The 27,390-nt window shown below is 37.0% G+C and overlaps 2 protein-coding genes across 6 annotated transcripts in view; both read left to right on the top strand.

The window, feature by feature from the left end:
* strn4 (striatin, calmodulin binding protein 4) overlaps positions 1-16,184 on the top strand; it is a 28,692-nt gene extending 12,508 nt beyond the window's left edge. Inside the window, exons 4-18 of one of the 2 annotated variants that reach the window (XM_026282720.1) lie at positions 1,286-1,364; positions 1,458-1,643; positions 2,711-2,882; positions 2,965-3,121; positions 3,438-3,539; positions 4,302-4,420; positions 4,674-4,843; positions 5,025-5,072; positions 8,485-8,606; positions 8,736-8,903; positions 8,982-9,122; positions 10,250-10,348; positions 11,162-11,248; positions 11,409-11,589; positions 13,485-16,184. In XM_026282720.1, coding sequence (XP_026138505.1) covers positions 1,286-1,364; positions 1,458-1,643; positions 2,711-2,882; positions 2,965-3,121; positions 3,438-3,539; positions 4,302-4,420; positions 4,674-4,843; positions 5,025-5,072; positions 8,485-8,606; positions 8,736-8,903; positions 8,982-9,122; positions 10,250-10,348; positions 11,162-11,248; positions 11,409-11,578 — 1,820 coding nt within the window. In that variant the 3' untranslated portion in view covers positions 11,579-11,589; positions 13,485-16,184. Of the gene's footprint in view, positions 1-1,285; positions 1,365-1,457; positions 1,644-2,710; positions 2,883-2,964; positions 3,122-3,437; positions 3,540-4,301; positions 4,421-4,667; positions 4,844-5,024; positions 5,073-8,484; positions 8,607-8,735; positions 8,904-8,981; positions 9,123-10,249; positions 10,349-11,161; positions 11,249-11,408; positions 11,590-13,484 lie in introns of both variants that reach the window. The other variant, XM_026282719.1, reaches the window with a different exon arrangement.
* Positions 16,185-17,174: 990 nt separating this feature from the next.
* Positions 17,175-27,390, top strand: part of prkd2 (protein kinase D2) — a 36,411-nt gene continuing 26,195 nt past the window's right edge. The window contains exons 1-2 of one of the 4 annotated variants that reach the window (XM_026282718.1): positions 17,175-17,721; positions 17,843-18,108. In XM_026282718.1, coding sequence (XP_026138503.1) covers positions 17,872-18,108 — 237 coding nt within the window. In that variant the 5' untranslated portion in view covers positions 17,175-17,721; positions 17,843-17,871. Of the gene's footprint in view, positions 18,109-27,390 lie in introns of all 4 variants that reach the window. The other 3 variants (XM_026282717.1, XM_026282715.1, XM_026282716.1) reach the window with 3 other exon arrangements.

The raw sequence follows: 27,390 nt of genomic DNA, 5'->3' as shown, positions 1-27,390 counted from the left end.
ACACACACACACACACACACAAAACATATGCACTTATGACATGTGATGTTATTCAGATTTACCAAAACCTATCTATCATGCCCAGGACAAGTAGTGTATGCTGTTTATGTTTTCTTTGTGCTCAGTACAACTCGAACTTAGAACTATAATTATTTGGTATAATTTTGCCAGAAAATAAAAATAACTTTTATATAGTATAATAATTTGTTATACTTGTTGTTTTTTTTATAGTTTTGCCATGAAAATAGCCTAAGATGCTGACATGGCATAAAATAAAAATATACTACTACTGCCGCATTTCCACCATCCCTTTACTGTCAAAGTTTGGGCCTCTGGGGCTAGAGGAGTGGTTATGAACAATTGCGGAGTTTCATCCGCACCACAAATCATTTCATAAAGCTAACAGATATAACAACAGCATTAAAAATATTTCTTAGTTTTATAAATAAGTTGAGATCAAAACTCACTTTCAGTCAGCAGTGAGTGTTTGAAATAATTTGATCCGATATGGATTATAATCGCCATACAAGGTAGAAATATTTATAAGCGATGCAAAAGTCTATGCACGCTAGGCATTAACGTCACCACAGTAAACATGGTAGATGTGACCGTTAAAAGCAATCAGACGTCCGCTTCTTATTCTCTATCACAATCCTGTTTTTATTTAGTAACATATTTTATTTGTCATATATTTTATATGTTATCTGTAAGTAATATAAACATAATAATTATTTTTTGTTCGGGAGCTTTTATAAAAGTATAGAAATGACCATTCTTTCTAAATGTGATGTATATAGGCTACTGTGACTACAAATAAACAGAAACAGACTCGACTGAATAAGCAGGCTGTTCATAACACTTTATTTCTGCATGTGTGACTAATTTTCAATGCTGATGAATTAATTCATTATGATCAATGTATCACTTATAATAGTAAAACACCAATGCTTTTCGATTTAAATATTTAACAAAGCAAGCAAACAAATGGCCGCTTTTTATGGTTTTTGGTTTGTGATCGCGCTATTTCCATTGAATTGTTTCTTATTAGTTTTATGATAACTTCTCTTTGTTGGTGAAATTATGGGGTTGCATGACGTTGTTCTAGAGAGGCGTGTAAAGGGCGGGTTTTAATGAAGCACAGCGGAGCTTCTGGCCAGACTATGGAAACGCAGTGCTTTTTTTGTTTCGGTGCTGCAGTTCCGAGGCTATTAGCCCTGCTCTGCCCATTTAAAACCCTTGCCCGACAGTGGAAAAATGGCTAGTGACATCATTTGGTTTCTCACAGTACCCAATGGGCCTGCAGATTCAGATTCGGAACCAACCAATCAGATGCCTTGGAAGGAGGGCCGTCAGTTATTGCGCAAGTCAGTGTATTTCTTTTGAACTCATTATCAGATATTCTTATGAAAATATTGTGCTGACTCTGTGCATGTGGTGTTTTTAATGTACATGAGCAGGTACCTGGAGGAGGTGGGATATTCAGACACAATCTTAGACATGCGCTCCAAACGCATTCGTTCCCTTTTGGGTCGAAACAGCCCAGAGGTGAACGGGCCTCCCCCCAGTGAACCGCCCGCAGAACCAGAAGCTCACGGTGGAGAAGAGTCACTTCTAGTGCGCCAGATAGAAGAGCAGATCAAACGGTTAGAGCAACACACATTTTGACATCTTGGTATTAAGTCAGCGAAATACAGTACAGTAGGTGTTTGTGTGCAGATGATTTCATCTTTAGAAATCATGATCAATATTAAAATAAATGATCTTTTTTTTATTATTTTGCTCTCTGTAATCACAATCACACATTTTGTGATCAAATATTATAAAATAATTGACAATTGTCCCAGGTAACCAGTTGTCTACAAAACCATGTTAGTTTTACAACTTTGGTCCTTTTCCTATTTAAAAAAAAAAAAAAAAAAAAAAACCGCTTTAATTAATTTGTTGATTTGTGTAATATATAAGATATATAACAACTCCAAATTTAAATTCTAATTGGATGAGAAATGATTAATTAAAGAGGCTGTAAAATTAATTTAGCTTTTAATTAACTTTTTTGCTCTATTTACTGTTTTTGTTTTATTCATTTTGATGTTTTTATTTTGAGAATGTTTTTGTTTTGTGTTTTTTGTTGTTCCATTTAGTGTTTTTTGTTTTAATTCTTTTTTTATCTTGTTTTGTATTTTCGGTTCCTCTTGTTTTTTTTTGTTTGTTTGTTTTATTCATTCTTTTTTATCAATTTTTGTTTAGAATTTTTTTTATGTTCCTCTGTTTTTTTTTGTTTTGATCCTTGTTTATTTTTATTATAACATTTTGTTTTGGTATTTATTCGTTTTTGCTCTTTACATTATAGTGTTGTTGTTGCTTTTTACTTATTTATTTATTTTATGCTTAATTTTAGTTTTATTTTACTCAGCAGATTTCCAACAGCTGAAGGCTGCTTTAAACACACTTTGGCTGCACTTTGGCTTGTGTTGCTTGGAAACTGCATACAGTGACTTAAGATAATGCAGTATGTTTCTTGGCAGAGGGATTGTTTATTCATTTAATTGTTCATAACAAATATATCTCCCAGTTGAACATTGTGTATTATATTGCTGTTCCTAGCAATTTCGTCAAGAAGTATTCCACAAGAGACTTAAGAGGGGTCTTCAAATATCATATAACTGTTGTTTTTAGTTGTAGTACTCATGAAGAAATCTCTCTCCTGCAGCCGTGCTGGAAAAGAGAGCTCTAAAGAGCGGATGGGCAGCTCTGTCCTGGATAAAATTCCTTTCCTTCGTGGTTGTGTGGACGACGATGAAGACAGTGATGAAGAGGAGGATTTCCAGGGCATGACTACAGACTGCATTGACGGACGCAAAAACAAGAAGTCCAGAAGCAAGGTCAGAGTGTTTACACGCAGATAAGCGCTGCACGCACAGATCCTGTTTTGTTGCTAACAGCGCGTCGCCTGTGCACATGTAGAATAGCGGAGAACCCATGACCACAGATCTTGACCCTGAGGATGATGACGACGAAGATGATTCTGAGGACGCTCTGGGCGAGTTTGATTTCTTGGGCTCGGGAGAAGAAGGCGAAGGGGCGGGAGAAGCTCGCATATCTGGAGACGGCCGTGAATTAGGTATGGAGGCCCATATGTTCAACATTTGTGCCCTGCATGTATTTTTGACAGTGAATGTGAGGGTTTCTCTTCCCTTTATTGTCATGCTGTGACCACTCATTGTTTTCTTGTAATTTGCTTTTTGTTTGTGACTTCCTGTTGATAAAATCTGTTGACGGGACCTCACGTCACTGCATGCCTGTTTGTTTCCCTGATGTTCTCTTCACCTCTTCCGAACATGTCATCGTACCACAGGATGAGCGGCAGGCAGCGCTGGATTCAGTTTTTTTCTGCTCTGTCTGACGGTTTGTTTATTTCTCTCGCTTCCTCTGCCCAGGTTCAGAGAACCGCCGGAACAAGATGCAAGGCATTATGTCAGATTTTCCTCCCAAACCTGCTCCACCTCCATCTATCCCGGGCCAGACGCGCTCCGGAGAGGGTAAGATCAGACTCTCTGAAAGCACGGTCTGATCCCAAACTGATCACTTGGTTTGACCATAAAAAAGCTTAATATTATAAATATTTTCAGCTATTTGCTTTGAAAAAGATTAAAAGATTCATTAAACCCTACTTATTTAAATATTCTTTCTTTGTTTAAATATCCATCATGTCTGATGCAAAGCAGGAAGTTGAGTGATGCTTGCTTTCTTTCTTTCTTTCTTTCTTTCTTTCTTTCGAGAAAACAGTATTTGGCCAAACAATCATTGTTGCCAATAGATTAAAAATGTATTATTATATTCTATAAAATTATATACAATCTGACATTTTTATGATAATTTTAGAAAAACAGAATAACAAATAGAATAACAGTGTTTATTAATACACTTTTATTTTTACATTTTTTAACTCCAAATTGTGAAATCATAATGAGAACTACATGATGATGCATATCTCAATTTATATATATATATATATATAAAAACCTAAACCAGAAATGATGGTGTTAATTATTTAGATTTTTTTAACTTGTCACTTTTTTTTTTTTATAATAAAATGTAAGTGTGTTTATCCAGAGACAACATTATGATAGTTGCACAATCCTTTGGAAATTAACTGGCAAATTAAAAAATGCTATTTAATCATGGCAACATTATTTTTCTTTATAAACCGCTATGTGTTTATCCTTGTGAAACTGTAGAATGTCTGTGCTGAATGGTCCATGTTGACTCTGTGAATCGTTGTGTGTCTGTCTGAACTCAAGGGGGCGCTCTTGGTTTCTCATCTGATGTCTTCATTCTGGATGCAGTTGGAGGAGGTGATATGAACCTCGGAGAGCTGGCTGACCTCACTGTTGCCAACGACAATGACCTCACCATAGATGTTAGTGTTAGATGTTACAATCTTCTTCAAACAAATGTGAATGTTAAGCATTGGAGAGATATATAGTATGTAAAAATTATTTATGTAGAATGGTGAATCTACAAAACGCAGTGAAAACGCACTGAAAACATTACATTCACTTCCCACTATATTCTTTAAAAAATTATAATATTTCTGTCAAAAAAACTTTTGTTAAATGTGTACGAGAAATTTTTCACCAGGAATAGTAACCTTTAAATATGATCAGTTACAGGACAGTCGAGAAGAGTTCAAAAAAACGTGGAACCCTCGCTTCACACTACGAAGCCACTTCGACGCCATCCGAGCGTTGACCTTTCACCCCAGCCAGGCCGTGCTGCTGTCTGCCTCTGAGGACGGAACGCTCAAGCTGTGGAACCTCAACAAGGCAATGCACTCCAAAAAGTAAGAAGCACACCCTGACCCTGCACAAACAAGGCCGAGAAGATCCATATGTTACTGCTCTCTTATGCTAAGAATGTCACTATAATTGTGTTTGTGTTTCTGGAAGTGTGTTTAGAAATATCGATCCATGAATTCTTTTAGTGCTGTCTAACATGGAAGCCTCTCATTTTTGCTTTCACAGAAATGCAGCGCTGGACGTTGAGCCCATTTATACATTCAGAGCCCACAGGTGAGTGGGACAGGTTTATAATTAAACTGATATCTGCTCTCTTAAAAACGAAATGGCATGACCTGTGGCCAAGTGCTCGAGGATAAATTATGAGGCTAAAGCTCCGTTATAAAGCCTAGTGGGCTTCCCAAGTATTAGCTGAACTGAAAAAATGAACTGAAACTAGAGATGCACATTGTATTTGTACCTCTGGTGAATATCCAATGGTCAGACCAAACACAAAGTGAATGTGTGCATCGCGTCACTCGCTCTAGATCACTTGAGTGATGTTTTTCATATCACTTGCGAGAATAAAAACATTGCGGGTTCAACCATGGTGGAGATGACTACGATCACTGCTGTGCACCTGTTGTGGAAGTCCCAACTATGCCGAAAATAACCAAATGCAGACGTGTCTGGGCTCACAGCACCATCCAAAGGTGGACGAGTATAAATCCTGCACATTTTACCACTGTATGTACACTGGCATAATTTTTTGGGGATGCCTAGACGGTTACAATAAAGCTCTCTTCCATTTTCTGACTTGACGGGATGTGACTATAAGCTCTTCGCTGATTTGCTTGTGCAAGAATGTGTCAGGCAAATTTTCCATTTGAATTGAACATTTTTAATTTGCGCGGAAGATGCGATGGATGCAATTATCGCACGTTTGCGGCAAGCGCAACGCAGATTCGCATCATTAGCGAATTCACCTTGTGTCTTTGCATTTACTTAGCATGTTATGTGCTCGCGCAAATAATTACATTTGCATTTGGTGTGAACACACCATAAGTGTGTAGATTTTTATTTTTTTATCTGTATTGTTAGATCTAAACTGTAAATTGTAAGTTATAAAGCCAGAATTGCGGGATATAAACTCACAGTTGCATGAAAAAAGTCAGATTTGAGAAATTAAAAAGTGACAATTACCTTTTTTTTTTTTTTTATTCAGTGGCAGAAACGAGCTTCCATAAATCATTTAAAACACTAATAATTGAATTTTATTTTTCAAGTTTTCACACTACTGTGCATTGTAATGCTTAATGCTGAAATGTACTTGTAGCATGAGTGTAGTGTTTGCGTTTTAGTGTATTTTTTCTTTATGTATTTAGACAAATTATAAAATATTTGCATTAGTTAAAATCTCTAGTTTCATCTGTAATTGAAACTGATAAAATAATAAAACATACTCTATCAAAAAACAAACAAACAAACATACACAAGACATACATTGGGTTAAAATAATCACTTTATCATTAATTGGCATTTAATAAATATTGCATACTAATTATTTATACACTGCTATTCAAAGGTTTGGGTTCAGTAAGATTTTTTTTATTTTTATTAATAATTTTAAGTAAAAGAATACATTATATACTATATTAACCTGATAACTGTCACTCACGTTTTTGAAGATAGACTTGAATGTGCATGATACAAACCTAAATTTTTATATTTCATGACTGAAAACATTTTGTAACATGATTTTGATGTGCCATTTACATGGTAATGCAATGTCTGATTTTAAAATGGGTTTTGAAGGATGAATTTTGAGATTTTATGTTTTCAAGTGATATATAACTTCTGATGATTTCTAAAATGTGATAGAGAAAAAGGCAACGAGGAAGTCTTATTTTTAAACAAAGGTCAAAGCTCCTTTTGTAATGTAGATTTCTGAGGGTGCACTCTTGTCATAAATTGATCTATTACTTTTCCTACATAATTTTTAACAAAAAATATTGGTATAATATATATTTGGGAGTCTTAGACCTTTCCAATGATATATAGTTTGTCAAGATTAGATTAAATTTGATTGTAATATAGTATAGTCAATGTAGGTGTCCCGTATACGGGACGGGGTGACATTTAACAGGTTAAGGGGGGGGGGGGGGGGGTGAAATGCTCGTTTTCACTCAATATCCTGTTAATCTTGAGTACCTATAGAGTAGTACTGCATCCTTCATAACTCCAAAAAGTATTTAGTTTTATTATATTCATAAGAGAAAGATAGTCTGTACCGATTTTTCCCGGAAAAACACGAGCGTCTGGAGGCGTGACGTGTGGGTGGAGCTAAAGAATCACGAGCGCGAGTAGGCTTTTGCGTTGAGAGCGTTTGGAAGCTGTGACAGCTGTGAAGGCTGAAACTGAACGAGAGCAGCAGCAGCAACGACTCGCTCCGACCGGGGCTCGAACACGGGTCTCCGATGGGAGGCGGACGCATTAACAAGGAGGCAGAGATATTTTAAGCAGTTTTACTCACCGCCCGCGGTTCCAACACACAATCGTGACTTTTTCGTTGGGATTGCATCATCCTTAAGAAATAAACGATATGCAAATCCGTCGTCAAACTGGGCTTTGTTTGTAAAACAAGCATTTTAGAAATGCAGGGAACAAACACAAAAACTTGCCCAACTCCGTTGATGCTCTGTAAAAATAAACTCCATCCACTGGTCCCTTAATGCTGTTTTTTCTTTGGTAATCTGTGCAGGGTTGTCTTGCCCTGGCAACCAAAAACACACGTCTGTTGTGACATTTCGCGACGCTCTCGCTCTGATCAGTGAATGCCTGTTGTGCTCTCACTCAGTGCTCTGCTATACGGGAGCGCGCGCTCTTCCGGCAGAAGTGCCCTCAGGACACATATAAGGAAATTCTGCTCCATCTAACGTCACACAGACCCATACTCGAAAAAACCTTTCCGAAACTTGTGACAAACCGGAAGGAGTATTTTTGGAACAGAAATACTCCTTCAAATGTACAACTCAGTAAAAAACTGTAAAACTGTAAAAAACTCAGTATGCATGAAATAGCATTTCACCCCCCCTTTAAAGAATACACCAGTGCTGAATGAAAACATCTTGTAAAAGAGTAGAGTTATAAAAGTAAATATTTAGCACAGCTGTTTTCAGAAGTGATAGTAAGATTTTTTTCTGAGAATATTTGAGTGATTTCTAAAAGATCATGTGACACCGAAAACAACCGAAGCGTAATGGCTGCTAAAAATTTAGCTTTGTCATCCATCACAGGCTTAAATGACATCTAAAAAGGCTTAAGAAAACATTTTAAATTCTAATTATATTTCACAATATTTTGATAGGAATTATTTCTTATTAAAATAATATGAATTTCTTATTGTTTTAAAAACAACAATTTCATAAAAGCTATTCTCTATCAGCTCTTTTAAGTTTCAGAAAAGTTCGGATCTCGCTAATTTAACAATATTACCATTGGTTTTTCCAAAAATGTACTTTGGTAATATCATGTTCTTTGAAAAATATGGAAATGGATAACAATGTAAAAACCATTCCAAATTAATATTGAAATCATTCAGCATCACAATATATATCAAGTTTGAGTGTGCTACCAGTAACACTGTAGTATTGTTGTTGTGGTCTTTTATTTATGTTTCGTGTGTGTGTGTGTGTGTGTGATCCAGTGGTGCTGTTCTTTCTCTGGCTATGGGTGAAGAAGGAGAATCGTGCTTCAGCGGGGGTCTGGACGGCACCGTGCGCGGCTGGAAGATTCCAGACCTTAATGTGGATCCTTACGACAACTATGGCATGTCTACCTAATACTGCACTTGCAATGTGACTGAAAGACTAGACCTCTAGAGGGCGCTGACTATAAATGAATTTGGCAACACATCAGACCGAGCTAGTCATAGATGTTGTGTATAAATGTGTTCAGATCCCGGCGTGGAGAGCAGCGTGTTGACGGGTCACGAGGACGCGGTGTGGGGTTTGGCCTACTCCTCCAGTCTGAAGCGGTTGGCCTCCTGCTCTGCAGATGGGACTGTGCGGATCTGGGACCCCCACAACTCCTCACCGTGTGTGTCTGTTTTCAACAAGGAGAAGGGTGAGGAGAAGACCATGTGTGTTCGAATTGTTTGTCTTTTCTGTTTGTCCCTCTCACTTTCGGCTGCCGGTCTTTCAGAGCATGGCACTCCCACCTCGGTTGCCTTTGTAAACTCCGACCCGTCCCAGGTTGTCGTGTCCTTTGATGTGGGCGAGACTTTGCTTTATGACCTCAACACAGAGCAAAGCATCATGGTCCTGGAGAACCAGGCTAAGGATGGTAAGCACCTATTCATATAGGAATAAACATTTACTAAGGAACTCTAGCACTCTATTCTAACACTAGCTTCTCTAATCTTGTTGTTATTCTATTCTGTTTTCTTTTTATGTATTTAATAAAAAAAAAACAACAACAATCTTGCGACATGTACTGTGTTAAGCTAACTGAGACTGGCTTCTATTGTCCTCATTTGTAAATCGCTTTGGATAAAAGCATCTACTAAATGTAAATTATGCTCGCCAGCAAACAATTTTATAAATGTATTTATTTAAAACAATTAATTTAAATGATTTAGTACTCTATTTATTTAGATTTAGTATTTATTAGTCATAATTATTATTTAAAAAGTCATGTAAATGAATCTTAAAAAGGTGTGAAAATTCATTTCAATATGAAATGAATTAACTGACTCTAGAAATTCTACTTTTAAGGTTCCATTAATTTAACTGACTGTAACAATAAGTGATACATTTGTTAATGCTAAGCGATACAGTATTTATATTATAAATAAACTTTATTTAAAACAAATAAAAACATTTATTGTTATTTCATGTTAGCTCAATTCCAAAGTTTCCTTTACTTTTAATAATGTATGAGAAAATATTAAACGAACTAAGATTAATAAATGTGTTAGTATTTTTCTGTATTTCTCATTGTTATTTGATGTTAATGAAACTACTGTAGTACTCTACTAATCTTAAGAAAAGGAACGTAAATATAAAGTGTTATAATATATTGTTTTATTATTTCTATTATTGTTATTATAAGGTCATGCCAATTGCTGAAATTTTCAAATGATACATATTAATTAAAATAGATTTTTCAATTACACACACACACACACACACACACACACACACACACACACACACACACACACACACACATATATATATATATATATATATATATATATATATATATATATATATATATATATATATATATATATATATACTGTATATATGAATAAATAAATAATATACATTGCATTATTGAAAAGTATATCAGAGTGTATGATACAGTTCTTGAATAACAGTTCCACACATCACGTTACAAAAGAAAAATGGTTTATGAATGCTATTTCATGTTGACTCAATATAGTTTTTATTTACTGCCCCCTGTAGGCAGCGAGCTGATTAACCGCGTGGTCAGTCATCCGACCCAACCGATTTCCATTACAGCCCACGAGAACCGCACCATCCGCTTCCTGGACAATAAGACAGGTGTGTAGCAATTTTGAGGCCCGTAATAACAGTGTATTTTCATGCCGTGCGCAGTGGGAACTGTAAATATACCAGGAAAACATTTGACTCCTACCGTGCCGTCACGATAGACCTCTCAAGGCAGTTAAAAAGAGAACCTCCGGTATAAAAAACACCTCAACCTTTACTCACCCGTTTATATAGCAAGAGAACTTGAAGAGAAGCGAATAACATTCCTGGTGTGAAAGATTAGCCAGCAAAAAAAAAACAAAAAACACCTCAAACATGAACCCAGTGGTGCATTACCTGTGCCTGGCATACTAGGATGTTTTTATTGATATTTTTTTTTTTCTGGGTATGGGTTCATAATGGACTTTGTCTTAACGGTAATTTGTGTTATTTAAAGATATATATATCCACGACGGTTAACTAGTCATCTAGTTAGGTTTATCTAGATTTATTTTAAGCCTTTTCCTATAGCAGCAATACTTTAAAGCAGGGATTCTCAACATTCTTGTTAGCCAAATCCCTGAAATAATATCAGATAAGTTCATATTTCAGTCATTTAAAAAACGTATTTGCATAGTCACGCTGCTCTTTTATTGGTCAAACATAACATATAAATAATCTGATTAATATTTAATTGTTTGTGGTTTTTTTACTTTCCCTCGTGAATCCCAGTTATTGAAATCTAAAAGAATGAATTTAGGAACACAAACTTAACACAACATTATCCTATTGGCTTGGAATATTGGACTGTTTAGAAACAGTATTAAGTAGCAAAAATATCCCACATGACCTAATCTTTCCTCCTCCTCCTTGCTTTGGCCAAAGGGAAAGTGATTCATTCCATGGTGGCTCACCTGGATGCTGTCACCTGTCTTGCCACAGACCCTAAAGGCACTTACCTCATCTCCGGCAGTAAGTAAATACACACACACACGCACGCAGTGTGTGACGTCAGAAAGCAAAACAGTTTGCCAACTGAAGCTTTCTGGGCACTTCCACATCAACAGACCACATTCTCACGGAAATGTGAAAAATCTCTGCACCAATATAATGAGGTTTCTGTTTTTCTCAGGTCATGACTGCTCTGTGCGCTTGTGGATGCTGGACAATCGCACGTGTGTGCAGGAGATCACAGCACACAGGAAAAAACACGATGAGGCCATTCATGACGTGGCCTTCCACCCCTCACAGCCCTTCATCGCCAGTGCAGGGGCCGACGCGCTCGCCAAGATCTTTGTTTGATTTTCTCACTGGTAAATGCATATTCAAACACCATTAAAACTGGATTAAGAGTTAGAAGTTAAAAGAGTGCTGTATGCAATTTGGTCCATTTTAACGGTGAGTTCGTAGTAATTCTTCACCCTCATGTCGTTCCAAACCCGTTAAGACCTTCGTTCATCTTCAGAACACAAATGTAAATTTTGAGAGCTTTCTGAACCTCCCATAGACAGCAACGCAACTGAAATGTTCAGTAGTAAGGTAGTAAGGACATTGTTTAATTACCCCATGTTACATCAGTGGTTCAAATGTAATTTTATGAAGTTAAGAGAATACTTCTTGAGCAGAATTTTCATTTTGTGTGGACAAAAAAATTCTGTACTTGTAAAAACACTTCGTGAGTATCATGTATTGGGTTATTTTTTGCAATTTGTTGCACTTAAGTGGCCAAATACAGATAAAATGACATAAAATTGGCACAGTCACTTTGTTTTAAGTAAATGTAAACAGTTGAGAAAGAAAACGCATGTGTATCAGCACATTGGATCCGCGCAGTGTCCTGTGACAGCAGCCTATAGCTGTGCCGTCTATCAATCAAACAATAGGGGTGCTCCGATCACGATCGGCCGATCGTTATGCGCATCTCGTCAGTAAAGCCGGTTTTCTAATCGGTGGTTAATTCCATCAGGTGCGTGATTTCACATAGAGCAGCTGTTACTACACAGAGCCGTTGTTAATAGAGAAGATGCGCAAATCACGTTAATTTTCAGCTTTTATCGGCACATCTTCTCAGTTAACAACGGCTCTGCGTAGTAACAGCTGCTCTATATGAAATCACGCACCTGATGGAATTTATCGCTGATTAGAAAACCGGCTTTACTGACGAGATGCGCATTAATGATCGGAGCACCCCTATCAAACAACAAAAGACAGAAAATCACTCTCTGTTCTTGACTGAATAATCGCTGTAACTTTAATCTGTTTTTTAATTTACAGTTTATTCAATTTTCTAATATTTTTTTATCTGAATACTAATAGACCGAAACTGTTTCTAAAACGAAATTCAGTTCCTGAGTTTAACTGATAATATTGGTTAAACAAATGACAATATTTAGTGATGTCATCATGATATGTTCTCTGTGTTGGGTAAAGTCCGTCGCAGTTGCAGCTTGTACTTATTATTAACACCAATAGCAAGCGAACAAGTAGCATTAATGGTTATTTATTTTAGTTAACATTTGCTAAAGATAAATTTGAACAGATTTTTATTCTTGTTATAAAACAATGGAACGTTGTTTTACAATAAGAACTTTTTAACAGATTTTTGAGCAGTATTGCTGGGCAACTTTGGTTAATGTTGGCATCAATGGCTAACCAAGTGAGACCCATGCCTGTGATCCTATGAGCTATTTTTTTTTTCCCTTTATTATATGATCGGACACTTTAGAGTTTACAGGAAGCAAAGTGGGAGAGCGAGATCAGGAAAGGTTCTCGAGCTGGCATTCGAACTCGGGACGTCCTGAATGCAGTGGTGCTGCGACAACGCTATAGGCGCCAAAAAAAAAAAAAAAATGCATTTAATGTTGCCTTTAAATAAAAGAATGACCCAAAATGTTTGTGAATCAGACTGTTAGTCATGTATATTTTTGTCTGCCGCCATGAGGTCAATTCAGCATTTTTCTTGCTGTTATTTTACATTACACAGTCTCTCTATCTCTTCAGATTCGAATCACTCAACACACAGTATCAACTTTTCCATGTCACTGGAGATTCAGGAGTGAAAAAGTTGTCTTTATGGTCTAGTTCAGTCTTTAATGTCTAAAATTGCTTTCAGCACCTTGTTATTAGTCGTAGTTTTGCATGTTTGTAAATACGTGATGCCCTCTGCCTTGAGCTAATTTTTTTATTTATTTTGTCTCTCTCTTCTCAGGGGATCCACCCTCACTACTGGGCCAAAAGAGTGAAACGCCGAGTATCCACACTCACACAAACTCGCTCACGAAACGAGGGGAACAATGTTCTACACACACGACCCAATAACCCATCATTTTTTATGTGATACAAACTCCCTTGCATTTAATACTGAGTTTGCTGCTCATGTCCTAATTTCAGTTTTAGGCGACACTACTAAAAACCTGCACAGTGTGTTGCGAGGGATGTCCAATCTGTTGACGGATGGACCCACGCAAACACACCTTAACACAACACACACCCTGGATTTTAATTTCATGCCCGGTTTAGGTTGAGGATTTGAAGGCTCTTGGTAAACAAGACATGACCCAAGCCTGCACATTTTCTCAATGCAAATTGAATTAGTGCTAATCTGTGAATTGATGTCCTCGCGTAACTGTTGCCTGGTAACTTGAGGCGATCAATGCATTTCATTCCAAAGACCGCTTTAGATGAGTTTTTGGATTGCGTTTTAGCTGCAAGTACAACACAGCTTTACCTTTAGCCTCACAGCTAAGAGCCTTAGTGTTTCAGCCTTTCATAATCAGTTCAGCACATTTCATTCGAATGACGAGTACACTTTGAACTAAAACCAAACACGTGTATTTGCGTGTGTTCGTTCATGACGGTGCTAACACAAGCATTTTGCAATCGCCGTCTTCATTCATATCCATTCAGGTGGCGTTATCCGTAATAGTCAGGTGACTGTTGAGTAGTGTATTTATTGTAGTGTTCGGTATCGGTAGGAAGATCTGCAGTTGGATGCGCAACTGATTTCTGTTTATAAGCGGGATGCGCTGTACATAGCACTCTTGTTTCACAACCTTGGTGCTAAGATCTCCTCTGAATCAGGGACCTGTTATTAAGTATCAAATCTCGGTTGATGCCTGCCATTCTTCAGAGTCATCATGCACGGTTCTTTGGCATTTCAGAAATGCAGCAAGTGTGTCGGGAAATTTCAAAGTACTTCTGGTATGCCCAAGTGGCTTTTAAGGTTTTGTCAGGGTATTTTTAAGACGATGAACTCTATATCCACACTGGAGGTTCCTTGGTTGGGGATTGTCGCCAATAAAACAATGAAACCAACTACAAGTTCCAGTGTTTCAGTACAAGTGTATTGTTGATTTGTGAGTTTTTAGACATCATTGATCTTGACCCCAAAGTGGAGAATGAAGGGCGTTTTAAGTGACGAGAAACTAGTGCCGCCCAGTTTCAGTTGACTTACAAAGAGGTCAAAGCCCAGTGGTGAAACTTGGACAAGTTCTATAAGTCCTCTTGATGGGTTTTGTGCTGTTAGTCAATGCAAGGTGTTTCAGAGTAAAACAGCCCAGAGAAAAGAGTGAAAATAAAAGTGGGACACCTTGCTTCTTATTGGCTAAGCAAGGAATCCAAGATGCAACTCTGAAACCTGATGGGGGGAAACCAAGGTGAGATGAATAATATGAACTGAATCTGATCTTTAGGTTTCTTTATCGGAGGGAGCCTGGTCTTGGGATCAAAGGTAACTTCTTGTGTTAGCCAGTTTCTGTTTTTGCGGGGTTTATTTTTTATCTTTTACTGGTTTTTCGTGGTCATAGACAAGATCCCAGAAGCAACAAAAGATTGATGGGCCATAAAGAGCGCTCTTGCATCATAGTGGATCCAAGTCAGTTCTTAATCAGACCAACTCGGAAAACAAGGTTTCCTACTTGGTGGTGTGAATTTTGGAGTCATTTTTATCTTTGTTTTTGTTTTTTATCGACAAGGTTATGTCTTGTGTCACTTGTCTAATATCGAGACCACCGATTCATTTTTGGCTCTTTGCCTAATCAGTGAATGTCACATAACCACAAACATAATCCTTTGCTGCTTATCTCTTACCTAGTAACTCTGCACCACACTAACACACTAACGGTTAGCTTTATGCTACACTACATGTGTAGGATCACACGAACGGTTCGGTTCATCCATGTATTGCTGCATCGTCACGTTCTCTTCCAAAGACTGCCGATTGCATGGGTGTTTAGACGAGTCCTGCTGTCTCTTTTGTACACCTCTATTTATGCACCCCTCGATGCAATGCGAGTCTTGAAATAACAATGACAAAACACATTCCTTACCGAGAAAGGACAAATCTGTTTATTAATAAAAAATAAAAGTAAAGACTGAAAGAAACCGAAAATGTGTTTGAAAAGCTGCCAATGTAACTTTCCCATTTTCTCACTTATATGCTTTTCTTTACTAGACATATTATTATGATTACTAGTAATGAGGTGTAAGACGACTGTAGTACCTTTTTTGCTAGGCTTAAGACGTGCTTGTGATTGTGCAAAAGCCTAAACAACTGATAATTTTAGAAAAAAAAAAGAAAACGTTTCAGTCCACAGCCAAGGTAAAATGACTTTTTGTTAATTGTTTTTATTTTTTTAAAGCAATTTATCACTGTGTGATATTTTGTACATCATATTAAGCTGTATTCAAACTATATCCTCTAACTACAAGGGATAAAAAAAGACCAGCCTTTTATTTATTTTGTTCTATTATACATATTTTTGAACTGCTTTCTAGCTTGTATCGAAATACATCTTTTTTTCTTTTCTTTTTTTTTTGTTTACTCTGCAGGTCTTGTGTTGTATGTAATAATAATAAAAAAAGAAATCCCTAAACCACTAAATAAAAACATGGTTTTGTACAGACATTTCATCCTAGCCTGGTCTGAATTCTGCTGTCTCTGAAAGTGCCATATATGCTGAATATATATATATATATATATATATATATATATATATATATATATATATATATATATATATATATATATATATATATATATATACATACACACACACACACACACACACAGAATGCTAAACTAACTAATCCTGACCACATTATCTATCTATCTAAAGAATTGATAAATTATGTAAACATACTGTAAGTATTGTAAATCAGAACATCGTTTAGAATTACCATTTATTAAGACTAAGCTGCAAAAAAAATAAAAAAAATAATTGTAAACATTTGTATGTCTGATATACGCTTAAACGCTGTCAACAAGCAATTTCAACAATACACTACATTTTGACATGAGTGTTTCACCGAAAATGCAGTCTTTAAAAAAAACAAAACAAAAACAAAGTAGCTTTCATGGATTTGACTGATGATTTTTTTAAACCCGAAACAGTTAAATATGAATATTCACTTCTTTAAAGTCTATTTATTGAATAAAGATATTAGTGAAATGTTATTAGTGAACTGACACTCCCTTCATTAACTCAAAGGGAAACAATGCAGATCTCCTTATCTTATTTAAAATGATTCTTGCTGTAGGATTGCAAATAAGATCCACACAAATAAGGTATTTGGCTTTCACATGTGGAAAGTGGAGTGAGTAAGGCGTGACTGGGAAAAGAGTGCAAGTTAACATGGGGCCCCAGACAAAAAAGGAAAAAAAAAAAGAAGAGGACAAATTTGTTTGAGGGTGGGGGAGTAAACAAAGCAAACAGTTACACAAAGAGAAAGACGTAAAACTTAAGAGGGAGGGGAAAAGGTGTGTGTGGGACTGGGAGGAGACCGAAGTGGATATGTATGATCTCACAGAGCTTCTCGTTTACAGCTCTCTCTTCTGCTGATTGGCCGAGAGATCTGTCAGTCACACCACTTCCTGCAGAGCTCTGCGAGGTTCAGACAGTAGGAAGGTGGAGGCAGGGGGAAGAGGGAGTGTCCTCAGTAGTTTTCTCACTTGAGGCACAGCAGACACGGCTCAACACGACAAGAAATTGAAACACAGTCTGACTTACAAAGCAAGCCTAACCAGAAGCTCTCTCCAGCTTATTTCCTGTACTTGGAGGCCATCTTGAGTTGACGGACTTACTACTAAATAGGCATTTGTTTGATTATCTCATTTGTTACAGTTCCTTTTTTGTCTCCAGTGTTTCATTGAAGTTTGGACATTTTGCTGTTCAGAGCTGCTTTGGAGTAGTGAGGGAACAGGAAGCAGCAGCAGGAGGAGGAGGAGGAGAGGACGTTTAGTTTCAAAGCTAAACTTTATCTGTATTTCTCACCTGCTCCTTCTCTGGACTGAAAGCTGTATAGAGGAGCTTTCTGTGAAAGGGAGGGCGAGAAGAAAGAAGAGTCACTTCCTGGAAGGGGATCAGTTGTTTTTAAGCTCTAGTAGACACGGGACACACAGTAAGGACGGCCACTATTGATGAGCGAGTGACTGCTGGTGTGTGTAGGTGAGTTTGCTGCCTCACACTACCCAGTCTTATCTCTTGACTCTCTTTGACTATTCGGCTATGGCCAATGTCAGTCCCTTCATGTCTCCGGGACCCATGTCCCAGGTCTTCTTCCCCCCAGGGGGTCCATCTCCACCTGGGTCAGTGGTGATGCAGCAGGGGACACCGGTTTCTGTCCATAGCTCTCAAACCCCAGGATTTCCTACAGTGGACATGGGGGTTGCCCCGGGTCCCGGCGGGGCATCTGGAATAACTTCAGGGCCTCCGGCACCAGCCGGTGTCTCCTTCATGATACAGATTGGGCTTACTAGAGAATCTGTGCTTCTACCCCAGACTGCAGACCTGGCCTACATCAAACAGATTTCTTGCTCAATTGTGGATCAGAAGGTAAGCACCATGCAGTACGTTGTCCCATGATGCTCTATGCACTACCAAATTTGCACAAGTTTTGAAATAGCATGTTTGCCCTCAGAGTTTTTTTTGTTTATTTTAGTAGAGCAAAGGGTGTCCAATTCACACCGTGCATGATAAAAATATTCCTTGCTTAGCTCACATGCACAGTGACCACAGAAATATGCCTTTAGAACATGGTGTGGTAAAGTACGGCAACTCCTATCTCAATGTCAGCAGATCTCCAGAGAAAAATCCCACACTGGTGTGTATGTTGCCAATGAAGGCACTTATATGTAAGCTCATGGAAGGTCATAATAATAAAAAATGCATTAGTAACTCCAAGCATTGTTGATTAAATTGACAAATGTCAAACCCTCCAGGTGGGCCATCTTACATGAATAAAGGCCTTGATGTAAAAATTAGATTCACTTTATGTCTTAGTCTGGCACAGAATGTCCAGAACCCATTTCTGCAGAAATGGGACAAAAACAGACCATCCATTTCGTGATTGCACTTACCTCAAACCTGCATTAGTACCTAACAACCGAGATTTTATCAGCCAGTCAGACTGTGAGATGATTTGATTATCGGATTTCCATGCTCTGGGCAATAACAAGGGTCATCTTAAAAAGGTTCATTAGGAAGAGTTATTTTCCGGGAAGCATTTTATCATCATTATACCATACTTTGTCCAATAGAGCTTTGCAGTAATTAGTTGGAAACTCAGGCTTGAGTTCTGTTATCCATGCGAAGGTGAATGTCTTGAACTGTTGCTATGAGGAGAAAAGTGTGTTTTAAAGTTGCCCCAGAAAGGAATCTACAAAAATAAATAAATGTGATTTGGACTTGGGGAAACATTGACCATCACTATGTTATTCCTATTAACTCGCAAATCAGTTGATTACAACAAGTCCTTTGTTGTGTCCTGGCGTCAGACAGAGTGAGTCACAGTGTTCCCTCTCTGTTTATTCAAATGGCTCCCTCTGTTCCATGGACATTTTTTTCCATTCACTTGGAAGGTAATGTGGCGGCATCACACAGTTCCTCCCTCTTCTAGAACAAGTTTTCCTTTCCCTCAATCCCAAAAGAACTACAAAATGGTTCTGCCGTCTATGTAATGCATAATTAAAATATCTATAGGGTATTAGGCTATGGGCTGTCCCTTTTGTTCCTTGCCCAGCCTATTTTATCTGCTGGTCCAACACGTAAGCAAGCCATTGTCCATGGGATAAAGAGGAGGAAATGAAGCCTGTTTCCTCCCAAAGTAGGAGGCCATGGTGTGTCCTCCGCCTCTGAACCGCTCCCTTTGGCTTCCTCCTGGAGTTTGTTTTCTCACTGCAGGTTCCCAGACAACGCTGTTACTTCCATCTCTGCACATCTCCATGCAACACAAGACTTTTTTGCCTACAGACAGATTTCTGCAGGAGGTCTTGGAAGGAGTTTTGAAATGTAGTTGACAGCAAAATAGGTGTCTAGAGACTGTATATAGACTTAAAATGAAAAAAAGTGGTTGAGGGTTAAAGGGTTAGTACACCCAAAAATGAAAATAAGGGTGCATCTTACTCACCACTGAGGCATCCTAGGTATATCTGACTTCCTTCTTTTAGACGAATCCAGTCGGAGTTATATATAAAATTGTCTTTGATCTTTCAAGGTCTGTCATTTCAGTCAGTGGGTGTTGCATTGCTTCAATCCAAAAGATGTGAAAGAAAAAGCAACCTTGCATGTCTCACACGAACAAAGGCCTTCTGTAGCGAATTTATGCATTTTTGTAAGATAAATATCCATATTCAAAGCATAATAATCACCTGAATCTAGGTTATCCTCACTGTTGTAAACAGAAGCAGTTCCGGGGAAATTTGCAAATTTGCTTTGCGACATGCGCCGCTCAGAAGTGACGCACGTGGAAATGCGCGGACAACAGTCACTAATTAGAAGCACAAAACAAGGATTTGTAAAGAAGAATGCCAGAGAATTTCTATATAAGCCAAGAGGAGACTGGTTTTCCTTTGCCAAAGTAAGGAAACTTTGCTTCCTTTGATCCTGTAAACAAACATTGGTTTTCATGAGGCGCACTGGCGGGTGCGGAACTGCTTCTGTGTACAACTGTTGACGCAAAGTGATTATTAAGTTTTGAATATGGATATTTTTTTCTTACAAAAACACATCGAGTCGCTACAGGAGGCCTTTCTTCACCCCTCGTAGCCATGTGAGACACTTTTTTTTTTTTTTTTTTATGGAAGGGCGCTTTTTATTTCACTTCTTTTGGACTGAAACAATGCAACTCCAGCTGGATTCATCAGAAAGAAGAAAGTCATATACACCTAGGATGCCTCATGGGTGATTAAAATGCAGCCTAATTTTTATTTTTGGGTGAACTAACCCTTTAAGTCACATGTTGTCCGCTAGAGAGGAATGTGTGTGGTTTTATCTGAATCCCAGGAGGAGGAGCACTCCATTAATCTCCTGTTCACCCACATGGGGTGATAATAGTAGAAAGGGGGGCAGATTTGTGTAAAATCACAGTTTGCAGCAAGCATGCAAATCAGTTTATACTTAACAGAAAAAAGTTATTTTGGACCAAAACGTTCATGCAGTAGACTGTAACCAGCGTTGAAACACGGTTATGGACATCTCAGTTTCACCATGCTGTAGATCCATTCTAGATCAATAGGTTAAGGAGGTCGGCTATCAGACTGTGAATCCCCATGCCTGAGGAAAGAAGAATTTTAAGGACACTCCTGATAAAATGTCAACAGTTGACATAAAATCACTACTTGTTTGTTTCTTACAAATGTGGCCGCTGTAAAGCACACAGTGTCTGATATCAGGGGAGTCACAGGTAATTCTGCACCGTGCAACTCCCACACGTTAAAGTCATCTCACTCCGGCTGATTTGCATGGCTACGGAGAGTCTTTGCATGGAAGGACCGTATTTCCTGGCAAATTTACCGTTGTGTACTGTCCACCATTTGACTATTCAAAACACACATTTGCTCAACAGGAGACGAATGACAAAAGTGGAATGAGAAAAGACAAGAGACACAATCTTTGACATTGTGCTTTGTTAGGGTTATTTTCTTAGCTGAGCTTAGAGCTGTTTTGCATTTAATTTTAATGTCGGAAGATTTAGATAAGAGTGGTCCTTAGTTAAGAAGAAATCTGCTTAAAAAAAGTTATTTTTTTATCTGAATATACAGTGACTGTTGTGTTTGTTGTGAACAAACGGTTTATATGCTATATAATATATTGTTATGTATTCATTTAACAATGTAAATCCATAGTATGCAACAAATGAGAATTACGGTAGAGTTAAAAAAGAAGAAATACCTTGAATAAGCAATAAAATAAAAATGTGATGTGGCAAATGTAATAGCCATTAAATGATTAAAGATTAATTTAATGTGAAATAGATTTTACTTGCCTGTGACACTTCAATTCAGCACCCAACAAAAACACATTTCAAGGTGTCAAATTTAATGGTTAACTCAGTGGTAAAGTACAGCTCCAGCGGCAGATCACTCAGGATTTTTTTTTGGAGTTTTCTCCATCATATAGTCTATTATGAATCCAAAATCCTTTTGCCTTATTTGGGCTATGATTTATAGCTGTCTTAAATTCAGGCTACGAAATATGCTTATGGTACATAATACAAACTTTGACAAAATAGCCTTTTCTTTTAAGCCAGACGAAAAAAGGTACTTCCATATTTCGAGTGTACTATGCAAATACCATTGTGTATGAGAAATATGGCAGTTATTGAATACAATTGGTGCGTTTCAAAGTTCCAGGCTAAACTGCAGTGATTTCTGTGTAAAAATAATGGCAATAGTTTCATAATGTCAGGACATATAAGCTTTTCTTGGTCAGTTCAAAAAGAAAAAGCAAACAAGATAGGAACAAAAGCAAACTTTAGTTTTTTTTTGTCAGGGGTGTGCCCAGATTACTCTTTCAGCATGTTGGTCGCCCAATTATGAGGTCACAGATGGTTTCTGTTATCCGGGGCAGTTTGGCTTACCCACAGCGCCAAAGTGTCCACCAAAATACCATAGTTAACACCGATTGTTAGTTCAATAATTCAGTGCAAAGATTAATGTATTTTGAAATGGTACCAACTGGAATGATGCTTGGCCGAGTAAAAATAGTCAAATTAGGGTGTTATGGCCTTACTTCTAGGCTGAACTAGGTGCAATGATAGATATTCTTGAAAATTGTAGTGATGATAAACAACATATTGAGGCCCTGTTTTTGATATAGCATATCCATTCATTCTAAATAACTACATTTAGCTGGCGGGATGTTTTCTCAGTTTGTCACATAGACACACAAACACTATTTAGAAGGCCTTAATTCCACCTTTTGCTTTTGAAACGTGTTGTTTAATGCCATGCTGTGAGTAAATCGGTATGCAATTAATCCCATTATAGGATTATATTCTTTTCAGACCAACCATGGATTGTAATTGGTTTCTTTGGAATAATGGATATTTTGTATGGTAATACAAATCAAAGCAGCTTAACACCGCCATGAAAAGAGCAGAAACAAGTGGAACGAGGTGTCAGACTCGCATGTGCTTGGATTTACTGTAATGTAGGACAGTGTGAAGATTAGGCGTGGGTGGAGTGTGCATGCGAATTTGGAGAAAGGTGGAGCAGTGTGTGCATGTGCTACGCATAAGAACGGAGGTTTTGTGTTGTGTGTTTCCAAGCCGGTTTGCTGCAGGGTGTTAAATGGGTGGGTTACCACAGTGGGTAAACACATGATCTCAAAATGTGGAGAGAAGTCTGGTTCCAGTCATACTGGCAGACGAGTATTTATGTGCGTTTTCAAATGCTGAGCGCCCTGTTATTGTCTTTAACAAAAGAAAGAAAAGTAGTAGTATTAGCATGTATTATTGGCAAGCAACGAGGCATAATGTTATAATCATTCAGTACCATGTCATATCCCTTGTGTAAAAGTAGTACACTTTTAAGAGGAGTAGATTTTAACACACTTTCAAGAAAAGATGAAACTGCTTTTGAAAGGGTTAGTTTGCCCAAAAATGAAAATTCTGTAATTAATTACTCATTCTCATGTTGTTTCAAACCCAAATTACCTTCTTTCATCTTCGGAAACCCAAATCAAGATATTTTTGATGAAATCCGAGAGCTTTCTGACCCTGCTTAGACAGCAACAGCAACTTTCACGTTTTTACTACTGTAATTTAATTTACTGTAAGCTACAAGTGTACTTTTTGTGTGCAAAGAGACAAAGAAAACAAGAAAAACAACTTTATTCAACAATTTCTTTTCATAAAATTAGGGTTGAACTACTGATGTCACATGGACTATTTTAATGATGTCTTAACTACCTTTCTGGGCCTTGAATGTGTCAGTTGCATTGCTGTCAATGCAGGGTCATAAAGCACTCGGATTTCATTACAAATATTTTAATTTCTGTTTTAAAGAAAAAGGTCTCACAGGTTTGGAACGACACAAGGTTGAGTAATTAATGACAGAATTTCCATTTCATAGGTGAACTGTCCCTTTAAGTACATCTTGACATGTCATTTCATATTTACCGTTATTGTCTTTGAAATATGGTTAAAATGTACTGCTGAATGTACTAACTAGGTCTTTATGGAAAACTTAAATATAGTTTTCTATTTGGGCATTAGAAATGATGAATTTGCAGTCTAGTACATTTATATTAGGCTATATAAATATACTGTATTTAATCTAAATATAATTGAATAACACTACAGTTACAATCAAGTACTTGTACTCCGGTGTGTTAGAGTTTTAAGCATAAAAATATACTTTTACTATACATAATACTTTGCTATGCATAATGCTTAAAAGTTTTTACATGCACATTCAATACAATTAAACACACTTTTTTTTAAATGTGGGCTATTAAAGTAACATTAGTATCTGATACTATCACATTGTATCAGCAGAATACGAGTTTTTCAGATTTGATTTCATGCCAACTGCTTCTTTTTATTGAATCAGTCACGTTCTCCTAAAAGTACTAAAATAATCGTATGATTTTATTAAAACCCTAATAGGAGCCAATTCTTTTCAATGACCCGATCACAAATGCTCTGGGATCAGTCTATGAATCGGCTCCCTCAAACAGATCATTCATAGAGTCATTTAATAACTGGAATTGCACAACCATTAAATTCTCATCCTTCCATTTCCATTCAATTCTGTTTTTCTGTTCAAGGTAATAAGGTCCTGAATATTAGGGGGCTCTGGGGATCAATGTGGCATTCCTATTGGCTTACCTGCTTCATCTCCCTTACGCCTGGGCCATAAAAGTCCATTTCAGCACAGTGGAGCACAAACTCCATTTAGTCCCCTCCGCCCTCTTCTCCCCTTTGCTTGCCAGCCATGGCTCTCGTGTTACTGTTCGCTTGAATAAAAAAAAGGCTGCTTTGTTTTCAAGGCCCTTGCTTCAGCCCCAGGCAGCGCACAGAATTTTGTGCGCTTAATGAAATCACTGAGTGTGTGTGTGTGTCTGCAGTGTGTGTAATTTTTATTTTTTTTTGCATCTAAAGCAACACGTCGAGTTCAGAAGGTGGTTGGCTCCGGCCCCGCTTTCAGGCGCTGTTGTTGTATTTTTTGTTGTTGTTGCTGTGCATTTGAAAATAAGTCTTGCTTTAAATTCACTTCGTCAATGTTAAATACTAAATTCAACTAAATCGATGACTCTACTTAATATTCAACCTCTGCTGACAGTATTTGTTATGCTGTTGCTCATGACAGAAAATCATTTTGACTCGTCCCTCAGTTACAAAAAGTAACACTGAAAGAGTTTATCAGCCAACTGTAAACACATGCCACATGCCTTGTGTATTTTTGTTAAGAAGCTTTTATTTATTATTCCTTGCAAAATGCGGCATATTTGGTCTGAATTGTCTTTTTGCTTATCTAGAGGACTTCTGGTTAGGCATTCGCAGCATAATTTCCTGTAACTGGAATTTGTTCCGTGGAAAAATGCTGCAGAGATCATTAAAACATGTAGTTATGTCTCTTCTTGAAATCCCATCACACATTTCACAGAAAAGTACAGGGTTTACTGGTTTAAAAAGCCATGAGATAATTTTTTACATAACTTTGTGGATTGGGTTTGTAAAAGCAACTCTATCACACTAAATTTAGCATGTATAAACTATATAACAATTGCGTATTTCAACAGTTTTCCAGTATATAATTCCCACTTAGACATCAATAATAAATGCTTTATGTGTCAACACAGTTTTTGTTGTTTTTTATAAATCGAATCAAAATAATATCCATGGTGACTGACAGCATTCCACAGATGCTGTTGGTTTATTTTCATTTAACCGGGAATATAGAGCTCAGTTTGGTCTACATAAACAGTCTGGTTTATTTTAGCTGTGGTGTTTTTAGAGTTAAGTTCATGTGAGTGATTTTTAATAATTAAAAAGGTTAATACATATTGAAGAAGTTACTTATTTAAAACTATATCAATGAATTTGGAAGGCTACAGCAGCAATGTGAAAGCGCTGTTAGTATGAAAGGATCATTGGTATTTGCACCAGTCCTGCAGGCTGTCATGCTCTAGCCATGTGAGGAATGTAAATCTGGCGTTTACACCTTGTTCCATGACACAGATGTTCACCTTTGTTATTATATCTGTGTTATCTACTCATGACTAAAGGGAAAGTTGTCTTACACCACACATGCAACATGATTGCACGGGGCTGACGCAAGAATATTAAACAAAGAAAATAGTTGACTTAGTAGCTCCACAGACTTTCCCTCCTTGCCCTCTTGAACTTGTGAGAACACAAACAGGAAGTCAGGCTCTTAACCCTGATATTCTACACAAACATCACAGAAGTTTACAGACTTACTGATCCATGTAAGTAGCTTTAGCATGTAGCTTTAGCTTTGCCCTTTTCTCTTCACTTGAGTTTATAAGAATGAAGATTAAATTAGATTGTTTGACAAACACAATTGTATCTAATGTCTTGTCATATTTCCTGTTAAACTATGTTGGGGTGGCACTTATTGAAGGGATTTTATTTTAAGTAGCTAATAGCCGTTAGCTTACAACTAATCAAAAACATCATTTACCACATGCTATTGCTAGTCCTTTGCAGTTTAGAGAGATTCGAGAGAATTAGTTTACAATTTATCACACAAGTAGACAATTTTTTATACGTGCAAGTCATGTTCTGCTATCCTCTAGAAGTTTTTTTTTTTTTTTTTTTTTTTTTTTAATCATATAGCTTACTAATTGTAATTAATGCTAAACAGGCTTAAAGCTGAACTAAAAGACACAAAACCTTCATTTATAGCGCCTTTATTTGCTTTTGCTTCCTTATGAGACAATGTACTTCTATCTCACATTAAAAAAAACAACAAAAAAACACTTTGTATAATAAGAGTACTTATGACGTATAACATATTTTAAAAGAATATACTTAGGTGCAAAATAAATTTAATATTTACGTATGTGCATTTTACTTGCAATTACATGTATTGTGTATTATAATATAATTTATATTAAAATGTTAATTTTAATTAAATTGTTAAATCATTTTTGGGTCACTTAAGTAATGTGATTATTGTCTTTGAAATATATGTACAAATATTTGTAATTACACATTTGTAATGATGAAGGTGCATTTTGGTAGATTTATATTAACTTGATAAAGTATTGTATATAATACTACAATTAAATTTATGATCAAAATGCTTAAGTTTGTTAGTCTAAATAAGCATAATTTTTTATAGCATGACAAAAGTCTATTGAACATGATTTGGAACGAATTTTAAAGTAAAACTTTTAATTTCATATTATTACAAAGTGCAGTTTTTAAATGTGTAGGCTATTTAAATCCTGAAAGCTTCCTCCATGCAGCCGTTTAATTTGATGGATATTATATCATATGCAAATCGTTTGTTTGTTTGTTTAAATTATACTTTTAAGTTTCGAAGGACACTCCAAGTGCACATTCAATACAGTTAAGCAACACTTCCTTTTCACAAGGCACTACCTTGCTAGTAGTTCAGATCTGCATAACAAAGAACTCCTTTAGTTTGTTGTATTTTAGCGTATGCTATTGGGGACTGCTATGCTATCTGTTGCACAAGTGAACCAGGGTGGAGCAATAGAAGAAAAGAGTTAGCCTAAAAGAGACAAGCTCTGTAGAATAGAATCTTTTATCCCATTGTGCTCCAACTTACATCAGTGTTGTTTGTTGTTGTGAATCAGCTGCTGACATCACCGATTTATTGCGTCATATCTTGCGACGGA

This window comes from Carassius auratus, chromosome 15 (assembly GCF_003368295.1).
Source record: "Carassius auratus strain Wakin chromosome 15, ASM336829v1, whole genome shotgun sequence".
In the NCBI taxonomy this organism is placed as follows: Eukaryota; Metazoa; Chordata; class Actinopteri; order Cypriniformes; family Cyprinidae; genus Carassius; species Carassius auratus.
Note: the sequence above shows the minus strand (reverse complement) of the source record. Positions and strands in the feature narration are given on the sequence as shown.